Source organism: Sus scrofa, chromosome 8 (genome assembly GCF_000003025.6).
Source record: "Sus scrofa isolate TJ Tabasco breed Duroc chromosome 8, Sscrofa11.1, whole genome shotgun sequence".
In the NCBI taxonomy this organism is placed as follows: Eukaryota; Metazoa; Chordata; class Mammalia; order Artiodactyla; family Suidae; genus Sus; species Sus scrofa.
Genome location: NC_010450.4, coordinates 68929525 through 68950034, shown reverse-complemented (window position 1 = coordinate 68950034; position 20510 = coordinate 68929525). Strand labels below are relative to the sequence as shown.

The 20510-nt window shown below is 43.4% G+C and overlaps 1 protein-coding gene across 1 annotated transcript in view; it reads left to right on the top strand.

Moving 5' to 3' along the window:
• ADAMTS3 (ADAM metallopeptidase with thrombospondin type 1 motif 3) overlaps positions 1498 to 20510 on the top strand; it is a 273471-nt gene continuing 254458 nt past the window's right edge. Inside the window, exons 1-2 of the mRNA XM_021101423.1 lie at positions 1498 to 2153; positions 3439 to 3466. Of these exons, the coding sequence (XP_020957082.1) occupies positions 2085 to 2153; positions 3439 to 3466 (97 nt within the window). The 5' untranslated portion in view covers positions 1498 to 2084. The remainder of the gene's footprint in view (positions 2154 to 3438; positions 3467 to 20510) is intronic.

The following is a 20510-nucleotide window of genomic DNA, read 5'->3' as shown; positions in this document are numbered from 1 at the left end:
TGACTTGTCAAGGTCAGACAGCTCTTATTTGGGCCAAGAACCCAGGGTTTCTGATTCCTACTCTATTATTCTTTAACTCGTCAGCATAAATTGACATAATTTGTATTTATGGAGCACGAAGATTATGTCTTTATAATAAATAAGAAAATTAGGCACAAAATCTAGCAAATCACTCCCACATAATAAGTCAATGACAGGTTACAAAAATGCTGAAAGGTTTAGCTGAAGGAAAAAAGTAATTGAGAGATACTTCAATGCTGAGGTCTAAAATTAATTAACCTAAGACCCCATGTTACTAGGCGGGGCCATTCAGTTATTTGGTGTCTCATTTGAACATGTAGGTGTCCTGCACATATGATTCCGAAAAGACGTAGCAGGTGAAAAGGAAACTGCCATGTGTAAGCGAAAGATGAAACCTTTAAATAATAGGTCAAAATATTCCCTCCAGACCTCTCAAACTCACACCATTTTTCAGGAAGAAAAGGAAACTATGCCTTATCGAGGGATCCCTTAGAACAAACAGTAGTTTCCACACATCTTATTTTAGGCAGGCCTCCGCAAGACTTGAAAAACTTGCAGTTGAACTCTTGAAAAGTATACCTAAATTTGTGCCTATTTACCCTTCTCTCATGGTCTGTTCTGGGGAGGGAATGTCAGAAACGGGTCGGTGGAGGTTGGAAATATTTCTATTTTCTCTGCTCCCTGGAAAGCACCCACATAAGTCTGCCCCTGGGGAAGTAGAACTTGGGTCCCAGAAAGCCCTTCTCAAGTCTCTCTCCTCCCAGAAAGCTGCACCACAAAGGGGAGAAATCACTTGATAACTTAATCTTGTTGAGAGGAAGAGACCCCGAGGCCTGTGTACTCTAGCGATAAACAGAAGCATCCGGGTGACTCAAGGAAGAGACAGCATCGTTTAAAACTTATATAGACGAATAAAGCATAAACAGAACTGAAAGGGGGGACCTGCCCCCCATAAAACGTGGTAGGCGGCTGGTGTCCGCTGGGGAGATGATCGGGTCGTTACGACCTGGAGCTTCCGGGGGTTCTCTCAGGGGACAGTGGTCCCCAGCGGGAGAGCAGTGGAGGTAGGAGGAGGGGAATTTCCTAAAGCCCTGGACCGGCCCTGGGACCCTCCCCCTTCCTATAATTAACTCAAAGCCAGTCCCGCCAGTCGGGGCGGCGACTCTCCCTCCGCCCCTCACCCCGGCCGCCACCTCCCCTGGCCCATCTCGCGGGGAAGGAGAGGATCCCGGGGTGGGGGCCGAGTCCCGGCCACTCGAGCCCCCGCGCGGTTTCAAAGCCCGACCCTGCTCGGGGCCGGCCGCCGGCGCCGTCCTCCCCACTCCTCCCGCTCCGGCCGCGCCCGCCCCGGCCGCCCCGGAGGGCGCAGGGGGCGCGGGCCTGGGCCCCGCGTGACGTGGGCGCCGCGGCGGGAGGGGCCGCCCGGGGGGCTCCGGCCGTCTTATTAGCGCCCCGCGGGTCGCCGGCAGCGAGCAGACGGCCGCTGTGCGAGCAACAGGAGCCGGCGAGCGGCCCACTCCTCCCACCTCCTCCGCCGCCTCCTCCTCCTCCCTTCGGCTCCTCCCGCCCCCACCTCCGTGCGGGCGGCGGAGTCGCCCTCTCCTGCCTCTTTCTCCCGCTCCCGCTCGCTGGTCTCTCTCGCTACTACTTCCCCCTGCTGTGCTCCAGGGCACCCAAGCATTCTCAGCGCTCACCTTAGGGACCCACGGGGCTCGAAAAGCCTCGAAAAAGCCGCTTCGGGCAGAGATAGTTGGAAGCCCCTCGTCCCTTCCCCCTCTCCCGGCGCAGCACCTTCTCGCTCCTGCACACTCTGTTTGGGAGGACGGGGTGAGAAGGTGAAGTGGAAAGAACTGCAGAGCGGAGGGGGCCAGTCTCAGAGCTCAGATTTCATTTTCATTGAAGCAAAGCACGGAAGATCAGTTTTGTTTTGTTTTTTTAATTCTGCATTTTTTCTTCCTTTTTTGCTTTTTATTTTTATTTTTTTTAAAGAAACTTATTTTGGGGGAGAGGGTTGCGCTGGGCATTTGCTTTGCCCAGTAGTTGAAAAGTGAACTCGACTCGTGATGGTTCTCCTGTCACTTTGGTTGATAGCAGCCGCTCTGGTAGAGGTTAGGACTTCAGCTGATGGACAAGTAAGTGGAAAATAATAACAATAAAAAACTCAAACCCAACCTTTTCCCGAAAAAGTTCCTCCCCTCTTTCCCCTCCTCTCTTCCTTCCTCCCCTCCCACCCTTCCCTGTTATCCAGTGCGTTCACCAGCGGTGTTTTGCGGGCTGGGCGCAGCGTGCGGGGCTTTCTGGGCGGGGGCTTGCATTGTACCGGAGGTAGAACTCCCACTCCGGGAGCCCAGGCTTGTCACACCTAGGGCTTCACTGCGGCATTCGTAACAACTCCTGGTGACAAACTACAGCCGGTTCGCATCCTCGCGGGCCGTCTGGGTTTCCCCTTGGCGGAGGGCGGTCTGGGCGCTTGAATGAAGTTCTGGACGCTGGGTCCGGGATCCCAGCGCTCTGGTGGCTGCAGACGGAGTTGGGTTCGCGGGGCTTCCTCCTCCTCACTGACTCACAGTTTTTTCGGGCAGCCGGAGGCGGGGGTTTTAGGAAGTCCTTGGGCCGGACAGGGAGCGATCCAGTAGATACGTGTCCTGGGAGGACCGCGGCCGGGCTGGGGTTTGACAGTTGGGGTGGGGGGCCGAGGACGTTTCCTGCCCTACGTTTTCCTGGGCAGAGGCTGGAGGCGCCGGCCGCTTTTCTCCCCTCCCCCCTCTGCACAACTCCTCCTCTTTTTAAAGCTAAGTGGAGTGCAGCTCCGTTGTCCAGCCCCCACCCTGTGGAGACTCAAGGTGAAGCCCGATGCTCTCAGAAGAGTCCTTGGTTCAGCCTGACAAGCCGAGCCCTTTGTAGTAAATCACATCAGCACAGGGCCGTTGGGACTTTGGGTACAGAATTTCTCTGTGAGTTTTTGTTGCGTCTCTGGTCTGCCAGGTCGGACCACTGGGTGAAATGTAGGGAATTGTCTAGCTGATTCCTGACCTCAAATCTGATCAATCAGGATTTGGTCTTCTTTTTCCACGTATAAATTCAGAGACTTTCTTTTCTACTCCTAACCCAGTATCTGGAGTTTTCAGAAGAGAATATTGAGTGTCAGTCTGTATTTTTGCTGGGTTTGTAAGTGTTAAATTAAAATTAAAATGGGCAAACAGCACCTTGTCCCAAATTGTTTTTGAATTGGCTCCTACCATTGTCACAAGAACTTTCTACAAACTGAGGTGCAGCCTTTAGGCACCAATCCTGGTTTCCAGCATCTCCTGATTAGCCAGCTCCTGAAAAGCATTAATGGTAGAAATAAAACACACAAGGTGATAAGATGAAACCCAGTAACTGTTTCTTTTTCTTACTTTTCCCCCTCCTTTCCAGGCTGGTAATGAAGATATGGTGCAAATAGGTAAGCTTTGTTCTCAGATGTCACTCTTATCTTAGTAGAAAGTAGGGAATAAGTAAGCTAAGCAAAATATTGTTTCTGCAGTTTCTCCCATTAATGATTAAAGAAATAATTTGTAGTCCAGGAATAATTCTGTTCTTCTCTTCCTTTTTCTGGGTGTCACTTTCTTTAGGCTGAATTGTAGTGAGGTAAAAATTCTCCTGTAGTTGGACTTTTCAGGCATCAATTTGTTACTGTCTTTGGACAAGCCACTGGTAGGTACTTGGAGGGTGATGGAAGGACTGGAAGATACAGAGATACATCAAATTAAATAACTTGTGTAGCATTAGGAGGAGCACATCTGATTAGAAGAGATACAAATAATGCTATGAGGAAGAGAAAAAGGAACTCCAGAGGATGAAAAATGTTCTCTTAAACTTTTTCCAGCTTTGAACAATCCCTCTGATGACTTTTTCTTATGATGTCTGCTTTAGAGTCATTATCTACTAATGGGTAAGATAACATTAGGCCTTTTGCAGATAACGTCTAAAGCCTCAGTATTGCCTGATGATGTGGGAATTATTCCCATTTTATGGGAGAGGAGACTGAGGCTCAGAAAGTATGACTTGTACCACGTCACTCCAAAGTCCATGGTCTTTTGAAGCTGTTTATAATAATATATTTGTTCTGAATTTGGAGACTGAAAGTCATCTGGCAAGAAGCCAGGCTCCATTGAAAGTCTTTGTACACATTTAACTTGGGTTACTTTAAAAGATAATTTTCCTTTTGGCAGAGGATTTATCGAGTGCTATTGTAAAGTCAACCTGTAGACAGAAATTTTTATTACTGCAAATGTAGTTACAAACTATTGCTTGTGTGCTGTGTGCCAGGCACAGTGCTAATTGCTTTATGTGCGTTATGTCTTCTAATTCCACAGCTGTGCTAGGAGGTAGGGATACATGGTGCCTATTTTAGCTGAAGGAAACCAAGCTTGAGAGATTATACAGCAACCTGTGATAGTGTGTAGTGAAGAGCTGGGGTGGGGCAGGCATGCATTCCGTGCTTGTAAACTGATGGAGGGACCCAAGATCCAGGCCCAGAGGTATGTGTATGTCACTGTGTGTCACCGTATGTCAGAATGCTCCCTTCCTACTCTGCTTGGTGTTGTTGGAGCTTCTTCCTAAGTTTAGAACCATCCTCAGAAAGAGCAGAACAGAGGGTAGAGGGTGACAGACAACTGCGTTGAAAATACAGTGTCTATGAGGAGATGCTTATAGTTGATAGCATTCAGCTATCAGTATGTATCTTTTTAAAGAAGGATTTTTTTTAAACCAGTCTTCAAACAAGAAGGAAAAAGAAAGCTGTCTTACTTTTTTTTTCTTGAGCATTTGATTGCTTAACTGCCCCAGCATTTCAGTATGTAAATTAAAAAGCTATTTTAAGATTACTCATTCTCCAAGGAATAAAATATATTGCTTTGATTAAATTTTCAGATAAATCAGCATTCTCTTATGTAAGAGGCCCTGGGTTAGACCTTGGCGCAGCCCTTTTGCTAATATAAATTACTTTGGTAGCTCTTTTCTTCAGGGAGGAAAGTGGTACAGGTGTGCTTTAATTTGGTCAGAAGAGACCCACAACAGCACGGAAGTGAAGAGGGCCAGGCGCTCTTAGGCTGCGCTGCTGGAGATTTTTTTGCTCCCGGTTTCCTTTGCTTTATGAGATTTCTTTCTTTTATTATTATCCTCTTTATTTACCATTTTCAAGTTGAGTAAAAGGAAGAAATAAAGATTAAAAATAGATTGGACTCACGAGCCTTGTGATAGCAGAAATGTGTCATTTGGCTTTGGGTTATAATCATTTATGTAGTTCTTAAGAGGAATTTAAAAATACATTTAAAAATTTTATGTGCAGTAATGAGATTTTTTTTCCCCTGGCCCCATGAAGGGATTGCTAACCTGGAGGTTTGGTAAAATGCATTCCTCTGCAGATACTTAAGTAATTTTTTTCCAATAATTGATTTAAAGGTAGTTTCATATAAATGCCTGGAGGTGCTTTTTGCTCAATGACACAACTAGGAAAGATTAATAAGGTTTTTGGAATTAATTAATTTATATTTATTGATCTGCAAATTGGTTATAAAAAATTCCATGTTTCTGAATAATTTGTGAATAATGTCTCAGGAAGATATATATATATATATGTATGTATTAGTAACAAATCACATATTGTTAGGAAACTATATTAAAAAAAATACTTTCTAGGAGTTCTCTTGTGATGCAGCAGGTTAAGAATCCACCATAGTGTCTGTGAAAATGAGAGTTTGATCCCTGGCCTCAGTAGGTTAAGGATCCAGCGTTGCTGTGGCTGTGGTGTAGGCCAGCAACTGCAGCTCCGACTTGACCTCTAGCCTGGGAACCTCCATATGCTGCAGGTGTGGCCGTAAAAAGAAAAAAAAAAAAAAGAAAAAATTAAAAAATAAAAAATACTTTCTATTGAGATATAATGTGCATACAGGATAGTGTATGTAAGTATACATCTTACTGATTTTTCACAAAGGGAACGCTTCTGAGTAACCAGCTCTTTCCTAGCCCAATCCCCGCATGAAAAGTGACTTGACTTCTAACAAGAGAGATGAATTTTGCCAGTTTTAAAATGCTTTTTATGAATAAAAACACAATATATACGTTTTAGTATTTGGCTTAGGAAACCAATTTAAAATATATATCTAATATCTTCAGCCCCTAGTCTAGGAAGGCTTTTATTTAGGTGGGGAGAAGGCAGTGTGCGATAGGGGCAGGTTAGACTATGTGTATCTGTAGATGGCATCCATGAGATGTATAAGACAGGGTATGACTTCTTTCTTCTTTCTCTACTCAGTGGAAAATTGCCCTCCTGGCATATGGGAAAGAAAGATTCACTTTGGGAAAATGGGCAAATAGATTCTGAACTGTGATCTAGTTCTCTGCTCCTTTGTCAGCCAGAGAGGAGCTGTCTACCTACCTACCTGTCTACACCCATGTATACATACATGCACCTGTGTACATCTGCATGCACAGTGTAGCCATACAGCCATACACACACACACACCCACACATACATATAAGATACCCACACATCTGCCCCCCCCCACACACACAGGTGCGCAGGCGAATGTGTGTGCACTGTGTATATATGTGTAAATGTGTTTCCTGAGCTCAGTAGCATGCTTCTGTGACATATCAGGGAGCTCTTTCACTTCTAACTCAGAATATGGCCTTGGTAGGTTGCCCTGTGTAATTGAGGGTAGCTGGCTGACTGGGCTGATGGGGTAAGGAGGCTTGCTCTGTGACACATGTGACTTAGGAAATAATCATAGTTCTGTAGAAATTGGAGAATCTGAAAAAGAGTTCTGAATCCTTTTGTTTCATAAGCCACTGCCTTGAATTGCCCGGATATGGTCAGAGGAAAAACACTGTGAGACTTTGGTGTGCAGCTGTCTTCCCTGTTCTACTCCCGCTCTTGGAATTGGGGCACATCCATCTTTCTCTGCCCTATACCTGTTTCCAGGTTTCACATTCCATTGCATTTCATTCTTAATCAAATAAAGTTGCTAATCTTGTCCTGTCAAATATCTGGTTTCCTCAGAAATAATTTTCATTGTTTTCAGGTACTTGTTTGGTTTTCAAGGTGTAGTGACTCACTGTACCTTCTCCTTATAGGATAAGCATTTCCACTAGCATAGACCTCAAGAGAGCAAAGACTGTCTTAATGACTGCTATATCCCCTGTATGTAAAACAGAGCTTGGTACCTTGCAGGTTCTCCAATAGTTGTTATCCAGTCCACAGAGCTAGTAAAAATGTTATTATCATTTTGGAATTTGCCTGTGTTCCAAACTTCCTGAAATACTCTTGTTCTGTGCCTCTCTCCAGGTTTAATTGGTCCCCAGGAAAATGAGGATGATGACAATGGCTATGTAATTAATTATTCAGTATTATCAAGGCTTCTTGTGACTTCTTTTTTCATTCCGCGAAGCCTGGGAACTAGGCTTATTGGTTTTTTTATGCTTTTGTGTTTGTGCTCAGTAAGTATTTGGCATATTGAAATGAATTATGCACAGGTTTGGAATGTCCACTGATTTTGCTCTGAAGTCTCTTTGGGATAGCATGCTGTGTTGCTGGCATCAGTGGAAGGAAATCAGATAAGCTAAGATTGAAATCTGTCAATCCAACTTGCCAGCAGCAACACTGTAAAGTGTGGTTTATAGGGACCCTTTGTAAAATTTAGAATTCCAGCCACCTAAGCCATTGTTCTTCTTTGGAACTGAAGATAATACGCTTGACTTTACCGATTTAGCTTCCACTCTTCCACTGAACATCAAAATGATGAGGGTTAAGTGCAGATGAAAATGTTATTAAATGAAAATGTTATTAAATGAAGATGTTACTTATCACCAGCAACATCTTGCTGTTTAGCTGACCTGTTTCTTCCTCATACTTCACTGGTTTCTTTTGTTATTGTACCAAATACTCATAATATTGCTCAGAAATGTTGAGAAATCTCCAAGGCTGTCTCTGTGTCCGGGCTGATTATCTTTTAATCATTCTTTGCCTGTGAGTAGCCAACGCAGATTACCTGGGAAATCCGTTAGAGACAATTCCAAATTGCCTGCTAAAATTCTGGGTGGTTTCAGTGTGAAGCGTTTGGTTATACTACCTGGACAGGATATATTGACAGTGAAGACTTAATATGAGACCCCAGTGCTTCCTCAAAGAGGATTGTTGTCACCAGAATTTGGGGAACACTCTCCTAAGAGTTCCTCTATAAGAGATCAACTTTTATTTCTAAGCCATGCTTCTTCTATTGCTATAAATTCTTGAATTATTCTTTTTAATTAATCAGTCTTTGATCTGATTAGAGATGCTTTACATGTGTCCCTTGTGATTATCTTCTTTTTTGGTATTCCCCAACTTTTTGACAATCATCCCAAATATCAAACAATTTTTATAATTTGGCATATTCTTATTCAGTCTTCTTTGAATGCACAGATTGTGGGGATGTTTTTGTATACTTGTTTTGGTTTTGTTCAATATTCTAGTATCATTTTCCCTATCATTAGAAACTCCTTCTAAGCATCGCTTTCATTCCATCATACTAATAAACCTTAATTTATGTAGTCATTTCCCTAATGGTATCCATTTCCTCATGATAACGAGCATTGCCACTCATTGTTGTATATAGATTATTATCCACTTTTCAAATGACTACTTTGGAAGAGCCCTAGAAGTTGAATCCTGCGTAGAACCAAATTAGCATGGTACATCTTGACGCATGACTGTTAAGAAGTTTGTATGACCTGAACTCCTACTAGCAGATAGGGAAAGTGCTGACTTAAAAAAAAATTTAAATTAGTTTTGGCTCTGCACTTCTTGACATTTGAACGTGATTTTTAAGAATTTGGTTACACAACCTCCAAAAGGTGCAATGAATTAATCATTTCTCCAGTTATCAAGTCTGTCAAAGTAGGAACTATTATGTTATAAAAATGTTTTATAATTCTATCAGTACTGTAAGAAGATGTGTCCACTTCATAGAACAGAATTTGAGAGTTGTATAGTCTTCAGAATGGAGAGAAAAGCCTGGGAAAAGTTTCCTAGCTTAGGAGTCTCTGTTCCCACATGTAATTGATCCATCCTAATTTTCCGAACACGTTTTCATGACTTTGCTGACTAACGATAAATCCCTAGGAGAGATTTTGTGGTAAAATGTCAGTCTCTTGTTTATAAAAATGAATGCCACAAATCCAGCATGATGAATCTTTATGGAATTTAGAACAAATTATGAATGACATGAAACAGTCTGTCTTGTTCTACGAAGTGATGAATAAAACAAAAATGGTGTTTAGGAAACTTGTAGCATATAAAGTAGGATTAAATATATGAATCTTTAAGTACCTAGATAATAAATCCCATTTCCTACCATTTTCTTCATATCTAGTACATATATTTTTATATCTACTAATGCATAAAAAATAAAGTAAAATGAATGATTGAAATAATTATTCATATGAGTTTTCATTCTCTTTCTTTTATATATCAAAACCTCTCTTTTTTAAAAAAAGCATGTAGAGTCCATTCCTTAATCTAAAATCTAAGCAGTGTATGTATTAGAGGACCTATTGATATTCATTGCTTCTCTTCCACCAAATGGTCAGGTGCATAGACTCTGTTCACTGTGTGGCTTAAAATCCTGACCAGCCCACTTTCTACTGATGACCTTAACCTCTCAAAGCATCATTTTTTGGTATGTAGTCTAGGCACACTACAATTATTTATTTCATAGAGTTTTAAAGGATTCATAAAATGCTGGCACATGGTAAGCAAGCTAGAATTATAGATATTATTATTAGTATCTCTTGGTCCTGTGCTTTTTAAAACTACTTTTATTCAAGGAGAGCTACCTCATTCCATTCCCTACATTTCTAATAGGTCTCTACCACCATGGCTTTCCAGGAACCTTAATTTAGTGTGCCATGGATTTGTAAACTAGCCAGCCACTCAGCTCACCATGTGACAGCTCTATAAGAGTTCTATTTTCATGTTTTATCTTCATGTTGATACGTCAGTGCAGTGTTGCTTAATTCATTGGACTCTAGCAGTAGAGGGAGGAGTTGAGAAAGGAATAATGCAGAAACAGTCATTCCATCTGGATTCCACAGCAACTGTGTTCTGTGTATACCAGGTGTAATTCTTTCTTTTCTTTTCACCTTATTTATTGAAATTCCTTTTTTTTCCATTTCACTGAGAGAAAGTTCCTGTATTAATCATGACTCTTTTGGATGCAAATAACAGGAACCCAGTTGTCAGTGGTTAAGGACAACAAAATGATCAGGTAATTAACATCAGGTATAGCTGGATCTAGGGCTCAAATAATGTCAAGAATCAGTCTCTCTCTCTTTCTTGGTCTCTGTCTCTCTCCCCCCCTCTCTCTACCAGCCTTCTCACCTTCCTCTACTCCTCCTCCCTTTCTCCTTTCTCCCTTCCCTCTTTCTCTCTTTCTCTGTTCCACTCGTGTTGCCTTTATTTTTCTATCAGGATAAGATTGCAACTATCCAAGTTGTGCCAAAGATCACCACTAGTGACTCTAGGCTATCGTTCTAGCTTTCACTCCACTAGTCAGGACACTTCTGTTCTGGAAGCTTCAGTAATGGTTCCTGGTAGTGCTTTTGTCCGCTGCCTGGCTTAAATCATAAGCTTATTCTTGAATATTCACTGTGCTCTATTAGCCTGGATAATGTCTGTGCCTGAGTCCCAGGAACCTGTAAATATGTCACTGGCAAAGATGAATTAAATTTTCAGATGGAATTAAGGTTGCTAATCAGTTGACCTTAAAATAGCAGTGTTACCCTGGATTATCCATCAGAGAGTCCTAATAAGTGGAAGAGGGAGGTGAGAGACTTGGTTCAATGTTGCTGCCTTTGAAGATGGAAGAAGGAACCATGAGCCAGGAAATTCAGGTAGCCTCTGGAAACTGAAAAGGGTATGGGAACAGGGAGTGCCCATTGTGGCTCAGTGGTTAGCGAACCGACTAGTATCCATGAGGACCAGGGATTGATCCCTGGCCTTGCTCAGTGGGTTAGGGATCCAGCGTTGCTGTGAACCATGGTGTAGGTCACAGACATGTTTCAGATCCAGCATTGCTGTGGCTGTGGTGTAGGCTGGTGGCTACAGCTCCGATTTGACCCCTAGCGTGAAAACCTCCATGTGCCACGGGTGAGGCCCTAAAAAGGCAAAATAATAATAATAACAAAGAAAAAGGTATGGAAATAAGCCATCCCTAGTGCTTCCAAAAAAAGAAAAAAAAAGAAAGAAAGAAGAAGCAGTCCTTTGACACCTTGATTTTCAGCCCTGTGCTACCTACTCCAGACTTTTGACCTCCAGAGCTGTAGGATAATAAATTCATGTTGTTTTAAATTGCCAAGTTTGTGGCAGTTTTTTATAGCAGCAATAGGAAACTAGTACAGTGGGCCTTGTGGGTTGTCCCAGTTTCTCCTACTTTTTGCTAAACCATGAGATATTTTTGATGTGGAAAATATAATTACCACAAGTAAAGTTCCAGTGAAAACCTTTAAAACTGCTATCCGCATTTCTTATCTGTCATATTTTCTCCAGCCTTTGGCCCGGGGGACAAATGCTAATTTTCCTGGCTTTAAATTCTACACTCAATATTACTCGTTTAAAGTGTCATCCATCAAAAAATTGTAAGACGTATGAGAAATATTAATTTTTAGAATGTCTAATATTGCTCTTGAGCCTGCAAAATTTCTAGTGATGATAAATGTAACCATTGAAGTAGTTCTTTAAAAACTAAGATTGGAATGTTAAGATTTTGGCATTTGGGCCTCACTTAAAAAAAATCTCCTCTACTCATTATCCTGTTATTGATTATTTGACCATTTTAAGATGTAGCAAACAAAAAAATACTTGGATATTTTTCTTTAAAACAGCTTTCTTTTTCTTTTCTTAAAAGATCTCCTCTTACCTGATTTCATGTTCTGGAACTCTAAAGAATGTGCTGTTCTTTCCTAAATGACTCTCTTGAACATAAACATTGTGCAATTGCAACAAATATTTATGAAAAAGCCAGATTTTAAAAAATGAGAAGAATTTCGAAGTTCACAACTATTTGTTCTTTCTTATAATGAGTAAAAAAAAAAAAAAAAAAGCACCCCCCCATTAAATAGCTATGAAAATAGGTTTGCAACTAAAATAAAAGACATCAAAGTGTTGCTGGGCCCTGTGGTGATAAGAGTCTAGAGGAGATGAAGTGAGGAAGAAAGAATTTGGCTGTGTTGAGAATTTCCGCATGTGTCACGATGAATTTTTAATTGCCTTTGAGAGAAGATGTGTCCCCTTCGCTGATAGTGTTTACAGCCTTGGTGAGCCCTTTAGCATGTGATGTCCTCTTAAATGTCCACTCCTCGCCCCACTCACATCTTTCCTGGAGCAGCTGGCTCCTGTCATGTCTGATGAAAGTCATTCTCTTACTCTTGGCTCAGGCTTTGGAAATGTTGTTGTTGGAGCCCCTTCTTGAGCAGATCTTGAAAATGCTTATTTGATTCATTCTTGTGGCCAGATTGCTGCATACTGAGCATTTATACCTGATAAAGGAAATTGCTTGTGTGACTGCCTCTTTAGCAGAGCAATCAGCCAGCTCGTGGGAGAATCCCAGTCCCTGGGGTGGATAATGGAGCAGAGGTTGTGGCAGCTGGCCTTGACTTCAAGCCTTTGTGGACATGAATCTGAAGATGTCTTCTACTCACCAGGCACCCTAGGTTGGTGTGGGGATGGAGGGGTAGAGGCCTGAGGTGCTGGATGCAGAAGGAATCTGAAATTGACTTCCTTCTTCTGCAGCTCTAGCTAGATGGTGATGGTAACACTGGCTCATTTTTCATCTTTGAAATATGAATGGATGGATCAAATGCCTTGTGTGCCCTTCTTTCTCACTCCCATTTTACAGGTAACCTGTCCGAGCTTTGATTTTCAGTTTGCTACAGGATGCCAAGGAGTGAGTGCATCAGCTTGAAACTAACATTCAAGGCAGTGCTTTTTGACTCTAGACTGTTGGTATTCAACCAGCATACCCTACTTCCACTCCCTTCCTTGCTTGGAATTTAAGCCGCATTGCATCCATGTCAGTGTTATGATATTCTGTGTGCCTGGGGTAGCTTTGGTCTTCACTAGATCAGCTAAAAACTGCTGGGACATCTGAGAACTTTGTCCTGCAGCCTGTTCAGGTCCTGGCAGTGTTGACTGTTCTATTGGAGTCTTCCCTTGCTGTTCTAGGGCATGATCTTTGAAATATTGTGGGGACATCTTCTCCAGGAGAACATCTGGGGAGGGCTAGTGAGCTGCCTGTCCTCAGTTGTGAGCATGTGTGGCCGAATGCGTGAAGGAGTCAAGATGATTCCCCAAGCCTGGGCTGTGGGCCCTACTGTGACAGCCTTCCTTCCCAAACAGCCCTTGACTTCTCTTTGCCCCAAAGATGGATGCACACTGGGGACATTTGAACACATTTACAGCCACACCTCTGCCCCCAAAGAGCTTCATATCTCTGAAAGGACAAGACATGAGCAACTAACTTTCCACCCACAAGGATTTTTATAACTTTCATGCAGATAGTGCATGGCAGTGTCTCTTATGTGGGAAGTGCGGGGATTTGATTTGTAGATGGTCTTTCAAGCAATTTTCAGGTCTGCCATGGAAATAAAGCTAGCAGTTTTCTGAGTCAATTTTATCCTGAAGTCTTGATGAGCCAGCTGAAACTATCCAGAGAGAATAACAGGGTAATATTAATACCTAACCTTTACTGAGCACTTGTTCTGTGCTGAATATGGTGTTGGGTGTTTTGGATCAGGCCATTTAATTTTTATAGCAAGCCCATGAATGAAATCCTCTTGTTCTAATGTTTCCAAGGGAATACTGGCATAAAAATTCTCAAATGACCAGCATCACAAAAGAAGTACGTAATAGAACGTCGGCATATTGGATGTAAGACTTCACAACAATTTTCCAGTGATGGGCCAGTGGTTTAGACAGTGTTTTGGGGGACTGTATGCAGCGTTTGGTAGTGAGAAATTGTATGTGGGGCATTTGGACTTGGTGCTTGCATCTTTTCATCATGAGGCAATGAGAACTTGAAGGTGAATTGGATGAAAGGGGAGTAGTTGGAAAGAAGTTTCCAAGGGGAAACCAGTAGGCTTGAATGATGCTAAATGGGGAGAAAAGTCGAACTGAACTGAAGTCAGTTTTTCAGCCTGGGATCTGGGTTTGGGGAATTGGCATCAAGAAGAGAAACAGTGACATCAGGAAGGCATGGTGAATATTCAGGTGAAAAGGAGAAGGTTGGTTTAAATAGTTTAAGGATGCAGACAAGCTACAACACCTTCTTCTCACCAGAGAACTAACTCATTTGGGTTTCAGTTTGAGGAAACTTCTTTTTCTTTAACCTGTAATTTCTGGAGGTCCATGTGGTATCATAACTTGCCAAAAGGTGTGAAAGGGGCCCAAAGCCTCAGAAGTCAGTGAAGGTTGGAAACTATTAGAAAAGGCTAATGTGATTGACATGAAAATAGAAAGCCTGACTAGAAGTCTTTTTTTTTTTTTTTTTCTTTTTAGGGCCACACCCACAGCATATGAAGGTTACCAGACTAGGGGTCCAATCAGAGCTACAGCTGCCAGCCTAGGCCATGTCTGCAACCCACACCACAGCCACAGCAACACAGGATCCTTAAGCCACTGAGCAAGGCCAGGAATTGAACCCGCATCCTCATGGATACTAGTTGGGTTTGTTTCCGCTGCTGCGCCATTATGGGAACTCCCAGAAGTCTTTAAGTATGTGGAAGCACAGAACAGTGGGTCCTCGAATCCTCTGAAGTAGGTGGCGTGCAATATTTAAGTGTTTGTGTGTGAAAAGAGGTACACACATCACACATATATGCACGCACACATGCACTAGAATGTGGCCCTTTTCCTGCAGTGCAAGAACAAAGAAGTCCTAGAGTATGTTAACTTCTAGAATGAGGAATTTAGATATGAAAGAATTCCCTGACCAGGAGAATTGTTAGTGTTACAATTATACTGCCAGAGGAGATGGAACCGTACTTTTTCCTCAAGATCACTTTTTTGAGGAGATCCTCAGTAAAACATATCCCTCTGACCTGCCTGGGTTCTGAACACGCTGAAAATAGGAACTCTAAAGATGTAGTGAAACTCTCTCTTACTGTAGAGGCCAGAGTGGAGCATGAGGCTCTCATGTGGGCAGGAAGTGTGCTAGCAGACTGGTCACCCTGTGGGTGTGTGTCAGGTCCACTGGGTGGGGAGGGTACCGTGGCAGAAGTGAAAAGGAACACGTGACATTATCAGGGTCATTCCTGGAAAAGGGTTATGAGGGGTGCCCAGCTGCGCAAACTGCTTATTTCCCCCAGACTTGTCAGTCACATCCAGGGCACTTCTGCTTCTTTGCTGGGGAAGGGTGAGTGAGGAGCGATGGAGAGGCCTGGAATACTCAGAGAAAAACCTCTCCTCGCAGGGAGAGGAGCAGGTGAATGGCACTGTCCTCTAATTTAAGAAGACATAATGTCATGGAGTTCCCGTTGTGGCGCAGCAGGTTAAGCACCTAATATCCATGAGGATGCGGGTTCGATCCCTGGCTTTGCCCAGTGGGTTAAGGATCCAGTGTTGCCATGAGCTGTGGTGTAGGTTGCAGACATGGCTTGGATCTGGCATTGCTGTGGCTGTGGTGTAGGCCAGCAGCTGCAGCTCTGATTCCTTCCCTATCCTGCGAACTTTCATGTGCCAGAGGTGTGGCCCTAAAAAGACAAATAAATAAAAGAAAATGTAATGTCTTCTACTCAGGTTGCCCTAATTGTAAGAAAGAGACAAGAACGGGATGATTTTTCAAGCTCTTTTTAATTTTTGACCTGTGTAGTTCTAATTCTATGAATATCCAAAGGGATTGCCAGGTGGGGGCTGATTTCCTGCCGATGGTTCCTCAGTGCCAGGGGCTCTGTGTGTCTGCATTCCAGGAGGCCTGTTTTAATGATCAGATCCATTATTGTTGTTCTAGTAGCTTAAAATATAAGTTCTGGATACTAGGAAATGTTTGATTTACAGGACAGTGGGAACTGTGAGAAATCTAACCAATATTGGCAAGCAAATTCCAGCCGTAGAGGTAGATGACAGCTTGTGTGGTTTGCTGTCATTGATTGCTTGATGGTAAATTACTATCTGGGAGAAGAGGTTGCAGTCTAACTTTAGATACACCCTCAGGCTGAAACTTCTCTCATTCAACCATTCACAGATATTTACTGAGTGACTTCAGACTCAGTTTTAGGCACTGGAAAACTATGGTGAGGAGAACAGAAAAAAAAAAAAAATCTGCCCTTGTGAAGCTTATATGGTAGCAGGTATAAAGAAACAACAAACAGATAAACATATAAGTAAAGCTTCTAGTAAGATGGTGACAGGTTTGGTGGGGAAAAGTAAAATGCAGAAGGGAGATAGTAATGAGGCAGTTCCTGGGATCAGGAAGGGCCTCAATGGGAGGGTCAAGTTTAAGCAAAGAGCTGAAGGGATTGAGGGGAGGGCCATGTGGTTGCGGGGGGGGGGGGGGGCTTGGCCAAGGAAATGGTGAGTCCAGGGACCATGGGGTGTGGGGATTCCTGCTGGGGCTGGGCCTTGTCAGCCATTTCCCTCTGAGCAGGATGGTTTTGATATGATCTGCCATTTGGCTCACTCAGGCTCTGCTTGGAGGAGACTCTGTGAAGGGGAAGAGCAGGTGTAAGGAGAACAGTCACAGGCGATGGTGGTTTGGACTGGGGAGCAGAGGCAGAGGTGGTGAGCAGTGGTTGGAGTCTGGGGAGCTTTTAGAGGTAGAGTCAATAGAATTTATGCAAGATGTGGTGTGGGAAGAATTCAGGGTGGACAGTCGAGCTTTCGGCATGACCTCTGTGAGCAGAGGGTTACCATTCACTGACGTGGGCGAGGAGGGCCCGGTTTGGGAGCAGAAGGTAGGACGTTTGCTTCTTGGAAGTGCTGAGATGCTTCGTGAACATCCACAAGGCAGGGATCCAGGGGCACGTGGATTGAGAGAAGAGGTCATGGAGGAAGCTGGGGCTAGAGGTATGGGACCACGAAGTCACACAAAGTCACAGATGGGGTGAGTTCACCAGGCCTGGCAAGGGAGATGCAGAAGCGGGGTCTGGCTTAGGTCCTGCAGTGTGTACAGGTCATGGGCATAGAGGGGCGTGAGGACAAAGAGTGAGAAGGGGGAACCAGAAGAGAATGGTATCCTGGAAGCTAAAGAAAGAACATGTTTCCAGAAGGAAAGAGAAACCAAGAGTCAGATGCTGCTAACAGGTCGAATAAGAAGATAGAGTCTTGACCATTAGTTTCAGCCACTGGGGATTCCTAATTACCTTGACAAGAGTGGGTTCAAGAAAGCACAAGAATGGGAAGAGAGGGGAGTTTCCATTGTGGTGCAGCAGAAACAAGCCTGACTAGTATCCATGAGGATACGGGGTTTGATCCCCAGCCTCTCTCAGTCGGTCGGGGATCTGGCGTTGCTGTGAGCTGTGGTGTAGGATCACAGACACAGCTTGGATCCTGCATTGCTGTGGCTGTGGTATAGGCAGCAGCTGTAGCTCTGTGTCAACCCCTACCCTGGGAACTTCATACGCTGCAGGTGTGGCCCTCAAAAGCAAAAAAAAAAAAAAAAAAAGAGGAATTGGAGATATCCAGTCTAGTCAATTTTTGGAAGTGTCTTGCTCTAAAGGGCAATGAAGTAATGGGGAATTAGCGAGAGCTGGATGTGACATCAAGGTTTTTGGTCAAGATAGGAAATACGGCAGCTTATTTATTTGCTGGTGGGAATGAGCTCGTGATGGGAAAATTGATGAGGAGAGAGAGGGGACAGTTGCAGAAGCCGCCTTGCCATGAACAAGAAGAGGGGCTAGGATGTGGTCCACAGTAGAGGGTCGCTCTTAGGTAAGAGCACCGTTAATGCATCCACACCAGCACGAGCAGATGGACCAGGTCTGCACAGATGCCAGTGGGCTGGAGAAAATTCACGACTTCTGAGACACTGTAAAACTGGTTTTATAGTGGCCCAGGCTCTCTGCGCTTATGGAACTTGGGACTCACAGAAACCTTTACATACCTATTGCTGTGGCCGTTCAGCCATCCCAGTTGACACTTGTATCGTTTCACAATTTAAAATTGCACACAAGCATTATACTAGTAAGTAGCAAATTTACACATAAGTTAAAATAGATAATATTTACTAAATCCACTGCATAATCTCATTTAAACTTCTTACCAAGCCTGTGAAGTTGGAAATGCTACTAACCCCCAGTTAACAACTGAGGCAACTGAACCTAAAGAAAAAATAAAGAACTTGTTCATGTGTTGACTTAACTTGCTATTTTCTGACCCCATAGTCTATTCCTTGACCACAGGCTGTATTGCTTTGCAGCAGTATTTGGGCCTGTGAAACGTGTCAGTTCTGAATGCGGGCACTGGTTTGCGTATGTCATGATAATCTGAAATTAAATACTTTTGATAGTCGTGAGCTTTACCCTTATCCCTTTATTTTTCTTCCCAAGACCAAGAATTTAAGAGCCTTTTACAAAAAGTTTTGAAGCTACACTAGAGGCAAAATTGATTGGCTGGCTGCATGTTGGCAGGACGTCATCCTTCTTGTGGTACTTTTCCTTTCTAAGTCAAATCTTAACCTAAAAATTGACAGCAGGATGTTCCATCTATTCTGCAGTGAATGAGAGCATGATCTTCAGCGTCGAGATGATCAGAATTGAAATTTTGCTTTGGCTGCTTGTTTGCTGCCCGTCAGGCCTTCTCCTAACAAGGTCATGATACCTACCAACTGTGACCATTGTGAGGATTAGAGAAGGTATTTTCTCAAGCACAAGGCACAGTGCCTGGTATTTATCCTGCAATAGACGGCAGGTGACTAGGTGGTTCCTCTGTCGGCTCCATTAACCACTGTCCAGGGTGGGTGGTGGACTGAGGGGGACTAAGTGCATCTTTTTCCTTCATTCCCAACAGGAAAATGACTCATTCAGAGTTTAATTTCAGAAGTGTTTCTTATGTGTACATTTTAGGAATCATTGATTATTTAACATTAGAGAAGACAAAGCTCTATAGAAATCCACCATCATGATTTTAAATAAAAATTCAGAACATGTTGTCCGACGGTGGAGAAATGGAATCGTCCCCGAGAACCCAGGATGTGTGGTGTGCTGTAAGCATGAAACTCTGGGTGTCCTCTTGGGTGTGGAGGGGACACCCTGCAATCGCCTTCTATTTTCTAGTTCTCCAGTCATTAATCCAGACATTCGGATTAAGACTTTGGTTGTGGGAGTTCCCCTCAGTGAAGACGGGGAATCCATACATCAAAATGAAGCATTGCTTTTCCTCCCTTGAATGAGTGAACTGGTGCTTAAGGAAAGAGTTACAGCTGGGATTGTTGGTGCAGCCGTGGGTGGAGGTCAGTGTGTGGGGTGGCATAGATAAAGCAGAGGTTCTTGGTGCCCTGCATGGCCAACTTATACATAGTAACTCGTCCTGTTGCTCAGAGACCCTGGCAGGTACAAAATCTTGTATTAGAGGCTACTGGGAATGCTGAGTTGAACGGGTTCCGCATCCTCAAGGAATTCATTTGGGGTGCCTTGGTCAGTCCACATCCAAGAGCCCAAGCCATCCCTTTGCACAGAGACTGTCCCCTCTGTTACTCTGCTTCTGTGACACTTGAGTTCCTTCCCTAAAGTTTCAGGTTCTTTCTCTAAACCAGAATTTATGCACATATTCACCACGGATTGGGTTCTAAGGGAGACAGAACCTGTGTGCCTGTGTAGGTCTCTGACTGTGATAGGGGGTCCATGAAGCAGGAATCCTGATGCCGTGGCTCTCAGTGTGGAAGCCAGGGATGTGGCTTTGCTCTGTGATGTGACGGTCTGCACTCCTTCTCTGCCTGGGACATATGTACAACGTGTTCCTTGCTCGATGCATTTAAAAATGAGGGGTGTGTGGTTGAAATACATTGGTCGTTATACGTGGTGTAATCATAACAAACATGCACTCAAGGGATTTCCAAGTAGCAAAACACCTTCATTTGTCTCCTGCTACTTTACATGCTGTTTGAGGTATTTAAAAAGCAGGAACATAAAGAAAACCATGACTTTATCTGATATTTTAAGAGCTTAGGTTGTAGGTTCATCTGTGGGTCTCATACTCTAATGTATTAGGTGACATGCATGCAGTTTCCGCGAGGTGAGCAGTACTTGTGAATCATACAACTTTTTAAGGATACTTTATTATACTACAGGACTAGTCTTAGGCTAGAATTATGAAGATGAAGACCTTGTAAATTCATGTTCTCAGTTTCCTTTCCACACGTTCTTTCTTTATCCTTGTTGCCATCCTCATTTCCTTCTGCCTTCAAAATAATTTAAGGGAGAAATGGTTCATTTAACATCTTATCTTTCCCAAGGATGTTTACGTTTTAGCAGACATA